This window comes from Mobula birostris, chromosome 16 (assembly GCF_030028105.1).
Source record: "Mobula birostris isolate sMobBir1 chromosome 16, sMobBir1.hap1, whole genome shotgun sequence".
NCBI classification, from domain to species: Eukaryota; Metazoa; Chordata; class Chondrichthyes; order Myliobatiformes; family Myliobatidae; genus Mobula; species Mobula birostris.
In genome coordinates this window covers 6,942,125-6,960,583 of record NC_092385.1, presented here as the reverse complement: position 1 = coordinate 6,960,583, position 18,459 = coordinate 6,942,125, and the positions used below count along the sequence as shown (strand labels likewise).

Sequence of the window (18,459 nt, the reverse complement as noted above, 5' to 3'; positions counted from 1 at the left end):
GCAACATCCTTGTAAAATTTTCTCTGTACTCTTTCAATCTTATTGATATCTGTCATGTAGGTAGGTGATCAGAACAGCACTCAATACTCCAAATTAGATTTCACCAACATCTTATACAACTTTAGGCCAAAAGACATAGGAACAGAATAGGCCAGTCAGCCCATAGTCCGCTCTACCATTCATTTGTAACTGATTTACTTTCCCCGTTACAACCCCACTTTGCAGCCTTCTCCTATAAGCTTTGATGTCCTTACTAATCAAGAGCCTATCAACATGCCAACTCCTCTACTTAATAACCTAATTTAAGAAGGCCAATGCGCCAAAAGCTCTCTTTACGACCCTATCTACCTGTGACGCCACTCTCAAGGAATTATTGATCTGGATTCCCAGACCAACTCCACCGTGAAAGGTCTCAAGCCCGGCTGTGAAATGAGGAGGGTTGGGCATGGGGCCAGCAACCCCCTCTGTCAAAACCCAGAGCTACGGAAACACCACCAGAAGCTCCAGAGGCCCCGTCCCTGGGAGAGGAAGGATCTCTGATCAGCTACACCCGAGGACTCCGGTGAGCTGCTGTTGATGGCCTAAGCCCCAGCAAGCAGTGATGGGTTAAGTAAGAAGTGAGTATTCCCAGCTCCCTCAGTTCTACTGCAGTCCTCAGTGTCCTATCATTCACTGTGCAAGTCCAACCCTGGCGTGCCCTCCCAAAATGGCTGGCACTGATACAAGTGAGCAGCCTCCCACCAATGCCGTAAACTTGGGGCAGCATGGTAGTGTAGCGGTTAGCACAACACTTTACGGTACCAGCGGCCCAGGTTAGTAGTCAGACTTTATTGATCCTGAGGGAAATTGGTTTTCGTTACAGTTGCACCATAAATAATTAAATAGCAATAAAACCATAAATAATTAAGATAGTAATATGTAAATTATGCCAGGAAATAAGTCCAGGACCAGCCTATTGGCTCAGGGTGCCTGACCCTCCAAGGGAGGAGTTGTAATGTTTGATGGCCACAGGCAGGAATGACTTCCGATGACGCTCTGTGTTGCATCTCAGTGGAATGAGTCTCTGGCTGAATGTACTCCTGTGCCCAACCAGTTCATTATGTAGTGGATGGGAGACATCGTCCAAGATGGCATGCAACTTGGACAGCATCCTCTTTTCAGACACCACCCTCAGAGTCCAGTTCCATCCCCACAACATCACTGGCCTTACGAATGAGTTTGTTGATTCTGTTGGTGTCTGCTACCCTCAACCTGCTGCCCCAGCACACAACAGCAAGCATGATAGCACTGGCCACCACAGACTCGTAGAACATCCTCAGCATCGTCCGGCAGATGTTAAAGGACCTCAGTCTCCTCAGGAAATAGAGACAGCTCTGACCCTTCTTGTAGACAGCCTCAGTGTTCTTAGACCAGTACAGTTTATTGTCAATTCGTATCCCCAGGTATTTGTAATCCTCCACCATGTCCACACTGACCCTCTGGATGGAAACAGGGGTCACCGGTGCCTTAGCTCTCCTCAGGTCTACCACCAGCTCCTTAGCCTTTTTCATATTAAGCTGCAGATAATTCTGCTCACACCATGTGACAAAGTGCCCCATGTGCCCCGGTTTCCTCCGGGTGCTCTGGTTTCCTCCCACAGTCCAAAGATGCACCGGTGTGTAGCTTAATTGGTCATTGCAAATTGTCCTGTGGTTAAACTAGGGTTAAACCAGGGATTGCTGGGTATCGCGGCTCGAAGGGCCAGAAGGGTCTTTTCCGCACTGTATCTCAATAAATAAATAATAAATACAATTTGTATCACTCTGAAGTCGAACAGCGGTGAGCTTGCCAGCACTGCCTCTGAAGACGTGTCACAGGGGCAAGAGGAAACAGGGGAAGAGGCAAGGGGCAACTTACCTTTCAGAACGCAAATCATTCCCACACCGAGACACACACACACCAGCTAATTTGATTATGTCTGTGTGTGATTAAAAAAGTGCCACCAACCAGTGTTTTAATTACACAAACATTCGCAACGACAAGCTCGGCTGTGGACCCGTCACGGGCTAATTGGAAGACAGATGCTTCCCCAGGGTCCCTGGGGTACGTGACTGGCTGCTGGCTTCAGCGAAGGAGGTGCACATTTACACCACAACCCAAATGTGACTCCAGTCCAGAATCTATGTGGCAGACCCTGAACCAGCCAATGACATGGCCTAGAGTGTATTTATTATTCATTAATTTATCATAAGGGTGAGTTTTGAAGTGCTTGGAGGCACATGATAAAATAGACCAAAATCAGCATGGTTTCCCTGAGGGGAAATTTTGCCAGATAAATCTGTTGGAATTCTTTGAGGACATAACAGGCAGGATAGACAAAGGAGAGTCAATGGATGTTGTTTATTTGGATTTTCAAATGGCCTTTGATAGGGTGCTCACGAGGCTGCTTAACAAGGTAAGAGCCCACAGCATGAAAGATACTAGCATGGATAGAAGGTTGGGAATAAAGGGGGCCTATTCAATTTGGCTGCTGGAGACTAATGTATTCTACATGGGTCGACGTCGGTATTGGAGCTATGATTTGGATGACGCGATTGATGGTTTTGTGACCAAGTTTGCGGACAATACAAAGATAGGTGGAGGGGCAGATGGTGTTGAGGAAGCAGGGAGTCTGCAGAAGGACAGATTGGGAGAATGGGCAGATGGAACATAGTGTAGGAAGTGTATGGTCAACCACTTTGGTGGAAGGAATAAAAGTGTAGACTATTTTCTAAATCGGGAGAAAATTCAAAAATCAGAGGTGAAAAGGGACATGGGAGTCCTCGTGCAAGATTCCCTAAAGTAACTTGCAGGTTGAGTCGGTGGTAAAGGAGCCAAATGCAGTGTTAGCATTCATTTCAAGAGGACTGGAATATAAAAGCAAAGATGGAATGCTGAGGCTTTATAAGGCATTGGTCAGATCACACTTGGAGTATTGTGAGCAGCTTAGGGCTCCTTATCGAAGAAAAGATGTTCTGGCACTGGAGGAGGGTCCAGAGAAGTTCATGAGAAGAATTCCAAGAATGAAAGGGTTAGCATATGAGGAGTGCTTGATTGCTCTGGGCCGATGGAATATTGAAAGGCCTAGATAGAGCGGATGTACGGAGAATGTTTTCTGTAGTGGATGAATTTAGCACCAGAAGGCACAGCCTCAGAATAAAGGGATGTCCATTTAGAACAGAGATAAGGAGGAATTTCTTTAGCCAGAGGGTGGTGAATCTGTGGAATTCACTGCCATGGATGGCTGTGGAGGCCAGTCATTGAATATATGTACAGTGGAGGTTGATAGGTTTTTGATTAGTCAAGGAGTCAAAGATTATGGGGAGAAAGCAAAGAAATGGAGTTGAGAGGGGTGACTTGGGACCCTTCACTGCTACAGCCTTCCTCTGCCTTCACTGGCATTGTGATGCACCATCATCCTCTGCCTTCACTGGCATTGTGATGCATCATCATCTTCTGCCTTCACTGGCATTGTGATCCATCATCATCTTCTGCCTTCACTGGCGTTGTGATGCATCATCATCTTCTGCCTTCACTGGCGTTGTGATGCATCATCTTCTGCCTTCACTGGCGTTGTGATGCATCATCATTCCCTGCCTTCACTGGCGTTGTGATGCATCATCATTCCCTGCCTTCACTGGCATTGTGATGCACCATCATTCCCTGCCTTCACTGGCATTGTGATGCATCATCTTCTGCCTTCACTGGCGTTGTGATGCATCATCATTCCCTGCCTTCACTGGCATTGTGATGCATCATCTTCTGCCTTCACTGGCGTTGTGATGCATCATCATTCCCTGCCTTCACTGGCGTTGTGATGCATCATCATTCCCTGCCTTCACTGGCGTTGTGATGCATCATCATTCCCTGCCTTCACTGGCGTTGTGATGCATCATCTTCTGCCTTCACTGGCGTTGTGATGCATCATCATTCCCTGCCTTCACTGGCGTTGTGATGCATCATCTTCTGCCTTCACTGGCGTTGTGATGCATCATCATTCCCTGCCTTCACTGGCGTTGTGATGCATCATCTTCTGCCTTCACTGGCATTGTGATGCATCATCATTCCCTGCCTTCACTGGCATTGTGATGCATCATCTTCTGCCTTCACTGGCGTTGTGATGCATCATCATTCCCTGCCTTCACTGGCGTTGTGATGCATCATCTTCTGCCTTCACTGGCGTTGTGATGCATCATCATCTTCTGCCAGCTCCATCACTGAGGTCTTGGTTGGGTTGCTCGGTCTGGAACCTCCTCCTTGACCAGCACTCATGACCTCAGGAAGTCCCAAGCCTCTCCTCCACGGGAAGGTGACAATCCTTGGAGAGATCATTTACCACTACTCTGCACCAATTCTATGTCCTACAGACCCACTTTCCCGCAGGTGCTCAGAATGAGATTGAATGGGCGTGTTGAGCAACCAAGCCTGTCTCACAGCATTGCAATCCTTTAAGTTTAATTACTTATCCCAAGCCGACCAGCAGCAGCCAACATATCCCCACAAGTAACACAGTGAAGCCACTGAAGAATCAGGGAAAATGGTACAGGTACTGACAGAGCTGTGTTGCTGACACCCCTTTATCTAATCTGGGGGCAGAAGCCAGAATAAGGAGGTGGGGAAATGGGAGGTGCAAGTCAGAGGGTGAAAGGTGATACCAGGTGAGGGGGGAAGGTAGGTGGGTGGGGGAGGAGGGCTGAAGTGAGAAGTTAGGAGGGAAAAGGGCTGAAGAAGGCAGCTTCTGATAGGAGAGCAGAGCAGACAATGAGAGAAAGGGCAGGATTAATTTATTGTATGGAAAGGGTTCAAATTTCAGAAAATAGATTTGACCCTCTCCGTCTTCATTCCCCCCCCCCCCCCCCGCTGCAGTTCCCTCAGTAAGATTATCGAGGGAGAAATTTGGCCCAGAGGGCTTGGAAAGTAAAGGGAGCAGAATAATCGACTGTTTGAAGAGTCTCAAGTGGCTGTTTGCTCAAAGCAAATGCACACAAATTAAGTGCTGCTCTAAATGTGATCAGATCATTCTGAATATTAACCCTGAGAGATATCTGTTCCTTTATCAGCAGTGATTTCCCCAAGGATGTTTCAGTGGATGAAGCAAAGGTTACTGAAGTTGTTACTCCCTGTGCCTGATTGCTCCCATAGAGTCTCCTACCGTCCCCACAATCTCTTGCCCTCTCTCGAAATCAGAATCAGAATCAGGTTTAATATCACTGACATATGTTGTGAAATTTTTGTTGTTTTGCAGCAGCAGTACAGTGCCATACATAATAAAAACTATAAATTACAATAATATATTACATACAATACAATGTAATTTAAAGATTTTATTACATAATTATTATTCAAAATTTTCTATATATACAGATAGGGAGTGCATGGATCCAGTTAATTAGTTCACATTGGAACCAGTACCCTTTGGCCCAATTAAGTATATATAAGTTAGAAAAGAAGTGCAGAAGGATTGAGAAAAAATAGTGAGGTAGTGTACATGGGTTCATTTAGAAATCTGATGGTGGAGGGGTACAAGGTGTTCCCAAAATGTTGAGTGTGTGTCTTCAGGCTCCTGTACCTCCTCCCTGATGGTAGCAATGAGAAGAGGGCATGTCCTGGGTGGTCATCATCGTTACATGTTGTGTCGCATGATGTGTGAATGGTCTATCTATGACCACGATCGTTCTTGGCAAACTTTTCTACAGAAGGGATTTACCACCGCCTTCTTCTGGGCAGTGTCTTTACAAGATGGGTGACCCTAGCCATTATCAATTCTCTTCAGAGATTGTCTGCCTGGTTCAATGGTCGCATAACCAGGACTTGTGATATGCACCAGCTGCCTGTACAACCATCCACCACCTGCTCCCATGGCTTCACATGACCCTGATCCGGCGGGGAGGGGGGGGGCTAAGCAGGTTCTACACCTTGCCCAAGGGTGACCTGCAGGCCAGCAGAGGGAAGTAGCACCTTATACCTCCTTTGATAGTGACATATCTCCACCTCGTCACCTGGTCCTGGGTTATGAGGGTCCTTAATGATGGATGATGTCTTTTTGAGGCATTGCTCTTTGAAGGTGTCCTGGATGCTGAGTGCTTTGAGGGTTTCACAGTTGATCAGGAGGCTCTGGTTAGGCTGCGCGGAGAAGCAACTGCTTCATGGCTCAGGCCCTCGGGGGTACAGAGTTGGCAGAAGTGGTAGATGGAGTTCAATCGGGAAAATTGTGAAATGATTCACTTTGGAGGTTTGACTTTGAAGGCCGAGTACGAGATTACTGGCAGGATTGTTAGCAGTCTAGAAGAACAGAGGGATCTTTGTGTCCACGTCCACAGATCCCTCAAAGTGGCAGCACAAGTTGATAGTTTGGTTAAAGAGACAAACAGTGCATTGCCATTCATAAATATGAGAAAGTCTGCAGGTGCTGGAAATCCAGAGCAACACATACAAAATGCTGGAGAACTCAGCAAGTCAGGCAGCATCTAGGGAAATGAATAAACAGTCGATGTTTCGGGCTGAGATCCTTCAGCAGGGCTGGGAAGGCAGGGGGAAGACACCAGAATGAAAAGGTGGGAGAAGGGGGAAGAGGCTAGTTGTACGGTGATAGGTGAAGCCAGGTGGGTGAGAAAGGTCAAGGGCTGGAGAGGTAGGAGAGGAGAGTGGACCATATGAGAAAGGGAAGGAGGAGGGGGACCAGGGGGAAGGTGAGAAGTGACAAGTCAGAGTGCAGAATGGGGGAGGGGCTGAATTTGTTCACCGGACAGAGAAATCGATGTTCATGCCGTCAGGTTGGACTTCATTAGTCGGGGGATTCAGTTCCAGAGCCGTGAGGTACTGTTGAAGCTCTATAAAACTCTGGTTAGACCGCACTTGGATTATTGTGTTTAGATCTGGTCGTCTCATTATAGGAAAGATGTAGAAACTTTAGAGAGGGTGCAGAGGAGATTTTTCAGGGTGCTGCCTGGAATAAAGAGCATGTGAGGAAAAGTTGAACGAGCTCGGGCATTTCTCTTTGGAGTGAAGGAGGATGAGCAGTGACTTTATAGAGGTATATGAGAGGCATAGACAGAGTGGACAACCACACCTTTCTCCCAGGGCAGCGATGGCCAGTACCAGAGGGAGGTTTTTTCCACACAGAAATTAGTGGGTGCCTGGAACGCACTGCCAGGGCTGGTGGTAGACGCAGATACAATGGGGACAATTATTTTTTTTATTAATTGAATTACAGCACGGAATAGCACCTTCCCAGCCCTTCGAGCTGTGTTGCTCAGCAATCCCCAATTTAACCCCAGCCTAGCCATAGGACAATTTACAAAGACCAGTTAACCTACAAACCGGTACGTCCTTAGACTGTGGGTGAAACCGGAGCACCCAGAGGAAACCCACGCGGTCACGGGAAGAATATACTGATAGACAATGGGAAAGCAAGAGTATGTAAGGAAAAAAACGGGTAGTGGGCTATATAGGAGGAAGGGTTAAATTGATGATGGAATAGGTGTACATGGGCCAGCACAACATCGGGGGCCGAAGGGCCTGGACTGTGCTGTTCCGTGGAGACTACAACCTCGTTATGATTGGGCTACTTCCCACATCCCAAAGAAGTACTGCTTAGTTTGTTTGTAAAAAGAATCGAAGTGGACATTATGAGGCACATGTGAGGGGGAGTAAATAGCAGGGGCACAGGGAAATACAGGTAATCTCTGGGTGAGGACTCCATTACATTCCTGAGCACCGTTTGTAACCAGTCTTTCCTTAAGTTAGGATGTAGATGCTACAGCCAAAAACAAAAAAAAAAATCAGTGCCTCTCCTTCATCACAAGGCTATAAAAGACATCAGCTTGTCCCCAGTAACCAGAAAAAATTTTTCAGACATAGTATAGAAAGCATCCTCTCAGCTTGGGATGGCATTTGCCCTGCCCAACACAGCAAGAAACTGCAGGAAGCAGGTAAGACTCGGCTCCATTGACTCCATCCTGGGAGAGCAGCCAACATAATCTAGGACACTTGTATCCCAGATATTCCCTTTTCTCCTCTCTCCCCTAGGGCAGAAGGTACAAAAGTTTGAGAATGTGTCCAGCCAGGTTCAAGGAGAGCTTCGATTCCAAGTGCCCTCTTGTATGATAGAGGAGCACTCTTAATCTCTCAGCCTACTCCATCATAATATTGTACTTTATTGTTGACTACTCTGCACTTCCTTCACCTCTGTAACACTGTTCTGTGTTCTGTTTGTGTTTTTCTTAAATTCTGTACTACCTTGAATAATCTGTCGGACAGCAACGGACAGAGGCATGGCAGAATGCCAAGTTCCCAGCCAGCAGAAAGTGCCTGCAACAGCCATAAAATCCATCCCCTTCCATCTCTCCAGTCTCCAGAAATGCTTCATTGTAAGTACGGTGTGTCCACAACTGGGTCATTCATAAAGAAATGGAAGAATGGGACCGATGATGTTTTTCTAATACTGACAGGCATGGATACACTGGACCGACTGGAATCCTTTGTCACTATAAGGTCCCAGAGATATGCAGCATATATATGCTCAAGAACCTTGCTTCATAGTTTCAGAGTCATTGGTTATTAAGACACCACAAGGATGGCAAAATAAGTCCCAATACAAAACTACCATCAAACTCCTCACCAAATTACCCATCTGGGATGTCCTAAAGTAGATTGTTAGAGAAACCTGTCACTAAAGAGTGGAATAACAGCTTCTGAAAGTTGCTCTCCAAGCTACACCCCATCCTCATTTAGAAATATATTGCTGTTCTTTCACCACTGCTGGGTCAAAATACTTGCACTCTCTCTCTGTAAAATTCTTATGGGTTGTACCCACACCAAAGGACTGCAGCAGTTTCAGAAGGTAGCTCTCCACCATTTTCTCAAGGACACTGTGTTGTTAGTGATATATATACAAATGTATAAATAGATACATAAATGACTCCAATGAAAACGTAGATGGGCTGTTTATTAGAGTAACACACATAAAATGCTGGAGGAATTCAGCAGCTCAGTCAGCATCTATGAAGAAGTGTTGATCATTCATCAATGAAACTAAGTTAGGAAACTCACTACAAACGATCAAAACAAGCAACTCTAGTTCACAAACTGGAGGATGCACAGCAGCTTCACAAAATGGCAACTTCCATACCTTCGAACTCATGACAAGAACAAAGACAACTGGTTTGTCTGCTTTCACTGTCCTTGACACATTCGAGTTCTGCCTTTTCTTCCATATTTTAACTCCTTTGTGGCCAACAGAGGAATAAACAGTTGACATTTCAGGCTGAGACCCTATATTCAGATCAAGATCCCTCTCAGGATCTAGATGAAGGGTCTCAGCCTGAAAGGTCAACTGTATAATTTTCTCCAAAGATGCTGCCACTCCTGCTGTGTTCGTCTGGCATTTTATGTATGTTACTCTGGTTTGCCAGTGTCTGCAGAAACCCTTGTATTTATGGTTGGCTACTAAATTGGCAGGTGACATGAAAATGAGCAGAGTTGCAGACAATAAAAGGGATTGTAAAAAAGGTTACACAGGATATGGACGGAGAAATGCCAGAGTAGGAGGTATAGAATGGAGATGAGGAGGAATTAGTTCAGTCAGAGGGTGGCGAGTCTGTGGAATTCATGGATGGATTTGAATCATCCACAGGCAGAAGGGATTAGTTTAATATGGCATCATGTTGGGCTGAAGGGTCTCTTCCTGTGCCGTACTGTCCTATGTTCTCTGTTCTAGTTAGGGTTGGGCAATTAAGTCCTTTCCCATACACCTTGAATTATTTTTATTTAAAGAAATGGCATCTCTGACAGTACCGTGCCACCTTTCCGCGAGGAGGGTTTAACCCAGGACTTCCCAACCTGGAAGGTGTTGGGGCCTGCTGAGCTGTTCAAAGTTCGAAGTAAATTTATTAACAGAGTACGTATATGTCACCATATGCTACCTTGAGATCAATTTTTTGCAGGCATTTGTGGAAAAATAAAGAAATACAATAGAATTTATTAAAAAAGCTACACATAAACAAATACTGACAAACCAACCCATGTTCAAAAGAAGACAAATCCTGCAAATAAATTTACAAAATAAGTATTACTGAGAATATGAGCTGTAAAGAGCCCTTGAAAGTGAGTCCATAGGTGGTGGAATCAGTTCAGAGTTGAGGTGAGTCAAGTTATCCACACTGGTTCAGAGGCTTGAACCTGGTGCTGTGGGACGTAAGGCCTCTGTACCTCCTGCCTGATGGTAGTAGTGAGGAGACAGCATGACCTGGATGATGGGGATCCTTGCCGATAGATACTACTTTCTTGTCTCAGCTTTCCTTGTAGATGTGCCCAATGGCGGGGAGGGCTTTGCCTGTTATGGACTGGGTCATGTCCACTACTTTTTGTAGACTTTTCCATACCTGGGCATTGGTGCTTCCAGGCTGTGATGCAGCCAGTCAGGATACTCTCTACTGTGCATCAATAGAAGTCATAAGACCATAAGACAAAGGAGCAGAAGTCGGCCATTCTGCCCATCGAGTCTGCTCTGCCATTTTATCATGAGCTGATCCATTCTCCCAATTAGTCCCACTCCCCCGCCTTCTCACCATAACCAAAAGTCTATCAAACTTCTAGATGACATGCTGAATCTGTGCAAACTTCGAAGAAAGCAGAGATGCTGCCTTGCTTTCTTTGTGAGGGCACTGACGTGCAGGTCCCAGAACTGAATCTCTGATATGGTAGAATCAAGGAATTTAAAACCGCCTCTGACTCCCTAAAGAAGACTATCTCCTGAACCTCCGGCTTCTCCTCCTGATGTATCAGGCACTAAACACACTTAAGTTGTTCGGAAGAAGAGAGTGGTGCAGACATAAAGACAATCTGAGAGCAAAAGTGCCAACTGCAGCTATTCAGGAAGAGCTGGCACGTGGAGAGGTGTCGGATTTGTGCCAGGTGAAATATGTTACCCACCAAGCAACAAATCTGCTTAGAAACATCCTTCTCCAAGGATCGTCTCAGGAATTCAGGAAGAGCCCACAGAGGAGAGACGGGAATCCTGGGGTAATGAGTGGAAGGATTTAAAGGCAGGTTAGTTATCACATAGAGGGTGGTGATTATTTGGAATGAGGTGTCAGAAGACTGCTTGAGAGAGGCAGCATAGTAGTGTAATGTTATACTATATCACCAATCAAAGTTCAATTCCTGTCACTGCCTGTAAAGAATTTGCAGATTCTCCCCATGACGTGTGAGTCTCCACCACTGTCCTCCCACATCCCAAAGACGTACGGTAACGATTACTGAGTGGTGGACGTGCTATGTTGGTGCCAGAAGTGTGACGACACTTGTGGGCTGCCCAACACAATGCTTGCTGATTTGATTTGACGTCAACAGTGTGTTTCTCCGGACTTTTCAAAGTTTTCATGCACATGTGACAAATAAAGCCAATCTTTATCTTATTTAAAGTTACAACATTTCAAAGACACTTGGACAGAATTGTCGATAGGAAAGGCTTGCACCAAATGAAGATAAATGGGGCAAATTCAGCAGGGATAAGTTGGGCCGATAGGCATGTTTCTATACTCTGTATCTCTCTCTCTCTCTGGAGTTGGTACACCCTCCCTGTGATGATTATAAGTAATAATCTCAAAGATTATTATTTTATGATTATATAGCAATACAGCACAGTGACAGGTATTTCTAACCCAATGAGACCGCGCCACCCAGTTATACCCATATGACCAATTAACCTGCTAACCCACACGTCTTTTGAAAATGGGAGGAAAGCAGAGGACCCGGAGAAAACCCAAGTGGTCAGGGTGAGAACGTACAAACTCTTTACAGACGGCATCAGAACTGAATCCTGGTTGGGCCAGCGGGTGGCGCAATGACATTTGGCGCCAGACCCGGGAGCGGAGGTTCCCGGGTTCGAAACCAGTCGGGTCCGCTCCCGAGCACACTTTGCATCCGTGCCGGGTTGACTGTCGAGATCGCAACTCAACCTCGTAAAACAAAAGGGAAAAAAAATGTGAAAATGTCTGTGTGAGGTGTGGCGCGCCACACAGTCTCTCTCTCTCTCGCTCCGCGCCTTGTAAAAAGCCATGAAAAAGACATCGTCAAGAACGCGCACACGCAGGCACACACCAGAAAAAAAAAAGAGTTGAATCCTGGTCACTGGCACTATAATGGCGTTATGCTAACAACTACATTACTGTACTGCCTGTTTGGTAACATGTTGCCTGACCTGAGCTCCCGCAGCAGTAAGTTATCCAAAATGTGTGGGTAAGTGGTAGAATAGGTTTCCGGGAGTCAGGCAGCAGGTTTAATGGGATCGCTCTGAGAACCAGCACAGATTCGATAGGCTGAATAGCCTCCTACGCCACAAGAAAATAAATAAACCAATCCCAGCTGAGGTTGCTGAAGTGTCGTTTGTAGTGTGACAAGTTAACAAAATGCCATTCCGAAGCAAGGTTTCTTGCTACAGCCTTGGGTGATGCTTGTTTCTCAATCAGAATGGCTGGCCCTGTCACATCTGGGATCTTGTCCTTCGACAGCAGCGCCACTGGGTGCCCAACGCCTCAGGAAGGCTGGTGCCATAAAACCGCAAACCTTTCCCTGCAAATTCAGCCCCCGTGAAGCTGTGTGGAACCCCTTCAGGTCTCAGGGTTAGGTCTGAGGGAACTGCAGGGAGGGGAAGTAACGTCTCTGTTGAGTTTACCTTTAACATCAGCAAGTCTCAGAGGACGCAGCCTCAGAACAGAGGGATGTCCATTTAGAACAGAGATGAGGAGGAATTTCTTAAGCCAGATCGTGGTGAGTCTGTGGAATTTGCTGCCACACACGGCTGTGCAGGCCAAGTCACTGAATATATCTAAGACAGAAGTTGATTGGCCAGGGAATGAAGGGATACAGAGATAAGGCAGAAAATTGGGGCTGAGAGGGAAATGTATCGGCCATGATGAAATGGCAGATATTCAATGGGCCAAATTGCCTAATTCTGCTCCTTTATCTTATGGTCTTATGGTCTCAAAGGAATTGTGGGTGGGGGTTTATCTCTCTCTTGACCGTACCTTTAATGTTGGCTGGGTTGTCGATGACAAAGTTCCCATTCCATGCGACGGAGAGGTTCACAGGAAGATCACTGATGTCATTTCCTTCGTACATGTACTGCAAGAGAAAAGCACAGGTAATGAGTTAGGGAGGATCATTCTACCATGCAGGTTACCTTTTATTACCCACTTTATAAAATCCTGATAACTTACAGCACCTGAAACCAGGTGTGCACTGGGACACATCATCAGTAATGCATCCTCGGATCGTCAGGTGTTTCGGGTCTTTAATCATTAGACACCCTCCCCGAGGTGACCCATACAATAGCACATGTATTTCCAAATTATTTGTACCTCTGGGTCAACTCTAGAGAGGCAGATACCAATTCTATCTGATTCAGACCAACACCAAAATAACCAGAGATCATCATGTAAACTCATTGCTGGGTGTGGGATCTTGCTGTGTGCATTTGATGGGCCAAGTGGCCTTTTCTGTGTGGATGTTACAAGAATAACTGCATGTTACTTCACCAGATGAGACTGTTCAGTCCATCACTCCTGTACTAGCAATAACTCAGAATTTTCCACTATATGATACCAAGACAAGGTGAAAAGTCTGTTTATACTGTTTATCTAGATCAATGTGTTACAGAGCACATTGAGAGTGGGTCGTTGGTGGAGGAGCTTGACGGTGCAGACTGTGTTACCGCCTGCAACAGGAAGACATCAGAGTCAGCGCACAAAGGCAGCGCGCAGTTTAACTGCGAGTGATTGTCTTGGACATTTCTCTTGTGATTGCGAGACCCTGTTGGACATTGACAATGTAAAATGCTGCAGATCCGTTTCCCTTGTTTATTGGGGAGACAAATGGCAGGGGAGCTGCGTGGCTCTGGTTGTAGCATGGACTAGGCCCCAAGCAACAGGCTTCTCTGTTACAGCAGTCCAGGAGAAGAGAGTGGAGGCGGTGTAGCGTGGCGTCCATGTTAAGTTGGGGCTGGCCCCTTCTACCAGTGCTGCCCTCTAGTGTTCGATCAGTAGAATGACACGCTGGATTGCGTGCCTGCTTACATTCATCTGTGGATTGCTGAGAACAGCTTGTTCTTGCCGACAGCACCCATGCACCATCAATTTACAGAACATGCACTCAGGAACTTGGGCTACATATATATTTTTTAGTCTGACTATATGTTTGCTGTTATCTTATACATGGTATATGTGCGTTGCATTGTATGTGACTGTTGGTACCGTGACCCTAACGTAATGCTGTTTTGTTTGGCCGTATTCATGCATGGTTGAATGACAATTAAGCGTGAATTTGAACTGGAATAAGCTACAACAATAACAATGCAGAATAAGGTGTACATATTATCGAAAAGTACCGAGCAGATAAATGATAAAGTGCAAGATCATAATGAGTTAGACTGTGAGGCCATTTTTTTTTAGGTATCCGTTAGTCTTGCGAGAACATGGATCTGCGCCTGGAAAGTCTTCACTCTCCAGGGCGCAGGCCTGGGCAAGGTTGTATGGAAGACCAGCAGTTGCCCATGCTGCAAGTCTCCCCTCTCCACGACACCAATGTTGTCCAAGGGAAGGGCATTGGGACCCATACAGCTTGGCACCAGTGTCATCGCAGAGCAATGTGTGATTAAGTGCCTTGCTCAAGGACACAACATGTTGCCTCGCCTGGGGCTCAAACTCACAACCTTCAGGTCGCTAGTCCAATGCCTTAACCACTTGGCCACGTGCCCACTGTGAGGCCAAGAGTCCATCATAATGTACAAGAGGTACGTTTAATGATCTGATAACAGTGGGATAGAAGCTGTCCTTGACCCTGGTGGTGTACATGCTTCCAGTTTCTGGTATGTTCTGCCCGACAGGGGCAGGGAGAAGAGGGAATATCTGGGATGGGTGGGGCCTTTGAGTATGCTGGCTGCTTTACTGAGACCAGCACCACTGAGCCTCACAGCTTGCGATGGAAGTGGGGACAAAGCAAAACGGAAAAGAAATTAAAATCCAGACCTCCTATATCTCAGCCTTAAGGGACTTGGATTTGATTGCGTTAAGGCAGTGACTTGCACGGGTGTTGTAGGGAGGGAGGTGGAGAGCAGGAGAGAAGCAGAAAGAATTAATTTTCAATCACACGTGTCCTGAAAAGAGTCTTGCAGATCAGACTGGAGAGTGAAAATGAACGGAGTTGGTGAGCTGCCACCTCTGGCATTTCTGTCTTACTCTCTCACTGGCTGACAGGCAAGTCCATCCGTCATACGGCTATTCGGGCCACCACGTTTATCCTGACCATAGTTTGTCCAAATACACTAATCCTACTTGCCTGCATTATGACTGTATCCTTCTATGCCCGGCCTATTCAAACATTTACATAAATGTGTCTAAAACGTAGTGACCGTACCACTCGCAAAATGTTGGAGGAACTCAGCAGGTCAGGAAGCATCTATGGAAATGAAGAGATAGTCGACAATAGAGATTGTACCACCTCATCTGGCAGTGAGCTCTCACTGTTAACTACAGTGTGTAAAAAATGGCAAAATTGTGAATATCACAACAATTTACAGGATGTTGCCTGGATTGGGGAGCATGCCTTATGAGAATAGGTTGACTGAACTCGGCCTTTACTCCTTGGAGTGACGGAGGTTGAGAGGTGACCTGATAGAGGTGTATAAGATGATGAGAGGCATTGATCGTGTGGATAGTCAGAGGCTTTTTCCCAGGGCTGAAATGGCTAGCACGAGAAGGCACAGTTTTAAGGTGCTTGGAAGCAGGTACAGAGGAGATGTCAGGGGTAAGTTTTTTTACGCAGAGAGTGGTGAGTGCGTGGAATGGGCTGCCGGCGACGGTGGTGGAGATGGATACGATAGGTTCTTTTAAGAGACTACTTAGATGGCTACATGGAGCTTAGAAAATAGAGGGCTATGGGTAAGCCTAGTAATTTCTAAAGTAGGGACATGTTTGGCACAGCTTTGTGGGCTGAAGGGCCTGTATTGTGCTGTAGGTTTTTTACGTTTCTATGTTTTACAGCAGCAATGCAGTGCAAAGACATAAAATTACTATCAATTGCAAACAGTGGATAATATAAGGAATAATGAGGTAGTATTATGAGGCAATGCGTGAGGGAAGCATCAGGTTGATCGCGATGTGTTTTAATTTCATTTTAGTGAGAAATAGGCACTTGCGGCCCTTCCAGCCATTCTGCCCAGCAACCCCCCCCCCCCCCGATTTGACCCTAAGCTGATTATGGCCCTAATCACAACGACCAGTTAACCCACCAACCAGTCTTTGTGCTGTGGGAGGAGACCGGAGCACTCGGAGGAAACCCACGCGGTCACCGGAAGAACTTTCAAACTTCTTACAGGCAGTGGCAGGAATCGAACCCAGATCAGCAGTACTGTAAATTGTTGTGCTAACCACTACACTACTGTGGTTAGAAGATCGGAACAAAATTGTCGGCTGAAGATCCCGTGCTGTGCTGCTGCATTCTGTGTTCATGGATTATTCAGAAATCACATGGACCGTTCTCACTCCATACCAAAGTCTTCTAGACCAGCCAACATCTGGAGAATCTCCTTTGCACTCTCTCCAACGCAGTCAACAATGCAGAGACCAGAACTGTATACAATACTCCAACTTTGGTCTAAATTTAGTGTTCCCAACCTGGAGCCCATGAACTCCTTGGTTAATGGTAAGGGTCCATGGCATAAAAATGGTTGGGGGCCCCAAAGTCCCCAGGACTGTGAGAACAGCTGAAAAGATCATAAGAGTCTCCTACCATCCACTGGGATATTTATCAGAAGCACCGCATACGCAGAGTCCTTAGTATTATTAAGGATCCCGCTCATCCATCCAGCATCCTCTTTGACTTTCTACTATCAGACTGGAGACTACGATGCATAAAAACAACAATGGTCAGATTTAAGAACAAATTTCTTCCCTCAGGCCACAAGGGTTCTGAACTTCTGGCTCCATCGTATTTGAAGTGTCACTGGTTAATCTGTTCCGTACCCTACAATATTTAATATTAATGCGCTTTAGTTTGTTAATTATGTGTGATTCATCTATAGATTTTATCCTTACCTTCATAAGTTATTGTGTGCTATGTGCTTTACACCCTGGTTCAAAGAAACGTCTCATTTTTATATACATTATATACATGTATGTAGTTAAATGACAATAAACTTCACTTGACTTGACGTGCTTTTGTAAAGTTGCAACATAACAACCCAACTTTTACTTTCTAGGCACTGAGCTCTGAAGGCAAGTTTGCCACATGTAAACAGAAGAAATTCTGCAGATGATGGAAGTCCAATGCAACACACAAAAGTATACCATATGCCTTCTTCAAAGTTAAAGTAAAATTTAATATCAAAGTATGTATACATCACCATGTACAACCTTGAGATTTATTCACAGGAAAGAAAAGAAAAACAATAGAATTTACAAAAAAAAGACATATTGGGTAAATGGAAGTAGGCTTTTTCCACTGAAGTTGGGTGCAACTACAAGCAGAGGTCATGGGTAAGGGTGAAAGGTGAAATGTTTAAGGGGACGTGAGGGGAAACTCCTTCGCTCAGAGGGTGGTGGGAGTGTGGATCGAGTTGCCAGGACAAGTGGTGCATGCAAGCTCGATTTCAACGTTTAAGAGAAGTTTGGATAGGCACATGGATGGTAGGGGTCTGGAGGTCTATGCTCCCGGTGCAAGCTGATGGGAGTAGACAGTTTAACTAGTTTGGCATGGACTAGATGGGCTGAAGGTCCTGTTTCTGTACTGTATTTTTCTATGACTCTGTTATCAAACACTGACAAACAACCAATGTGCGAAAGATAATACATTGTGCAAACAAAATAATACTGAGAAGATGAGTTGTAAAAAATCCATTAAAGTGCACCTGTAGGTTGTGGATTAGCTCTGGGTTGAGGTGAGCAAAGTTATCTATGTTGGTTCAGGAGCCTGATGGTTGAGGGGTAAAGACTGTTCCTCAATGTGGTAGTGTTGGAGCCAAGCCTTCCTGTACCTCCTCACTGATGGTAGTAGTGAGAAGTGTCCTTGGCCTGGATGGTGGGGTTTTTTGATGATCAATGCTGCTTCCTTGTGGCAGTGCTCCATGTAAGTGTGCTCAATGTTTGCAACAACACACAGCGCCGGGGTCCACATGAGATTTCCCCTTTCACTGCTGTCAGTGACGCTCCTCGTTCCTTTCCCTGGGGTCACCCCCTCCTCCCTTAGACACTTCCTGGGTGGGGTCAGAATCCCTCCTCCCTTCTCCCTCCGACTCTGACCCCACCCAGGAAATTCGAGCCTGTATTTCCTTTGCGCCCTCTCAGTGAGTGACATCAGTGAAGGGTCCCAGCCAATCAGCAGACGGCGAAATCTTGCGGACAACGACAGTCAGAGGCTGGCCACAGCAGGTCTGGTGAACTCGGG

General features: G+C 46.0%; 1 protein-coding gene across 7 annotated transcripts in view; it reads right to left on the bottom strand.

Annotated features, from left to right (window-relative positions):
- LOC140210964 (plexin-A1-like) overlaps positions 1-18,459 on the bottom strand; it is a 464,700-nt gene that overhangs the window by 107,347 nt on the left and 338,894 nt on the right. For all 7 annotated transcript variants that reach the window (XM_072280256.1, XM_072280262.1, XM_072280258.1 and 4 more), the window contains one exon: positions 13,047-13,143. In XM_072280256.1, the coding sequence (XP_072136357.1) occupies positions 13,047-13,143 (97 nt within the window). The remainder of the gene's footprint in view (positions 1-13,046; positions 13,144-18,459) is intronic.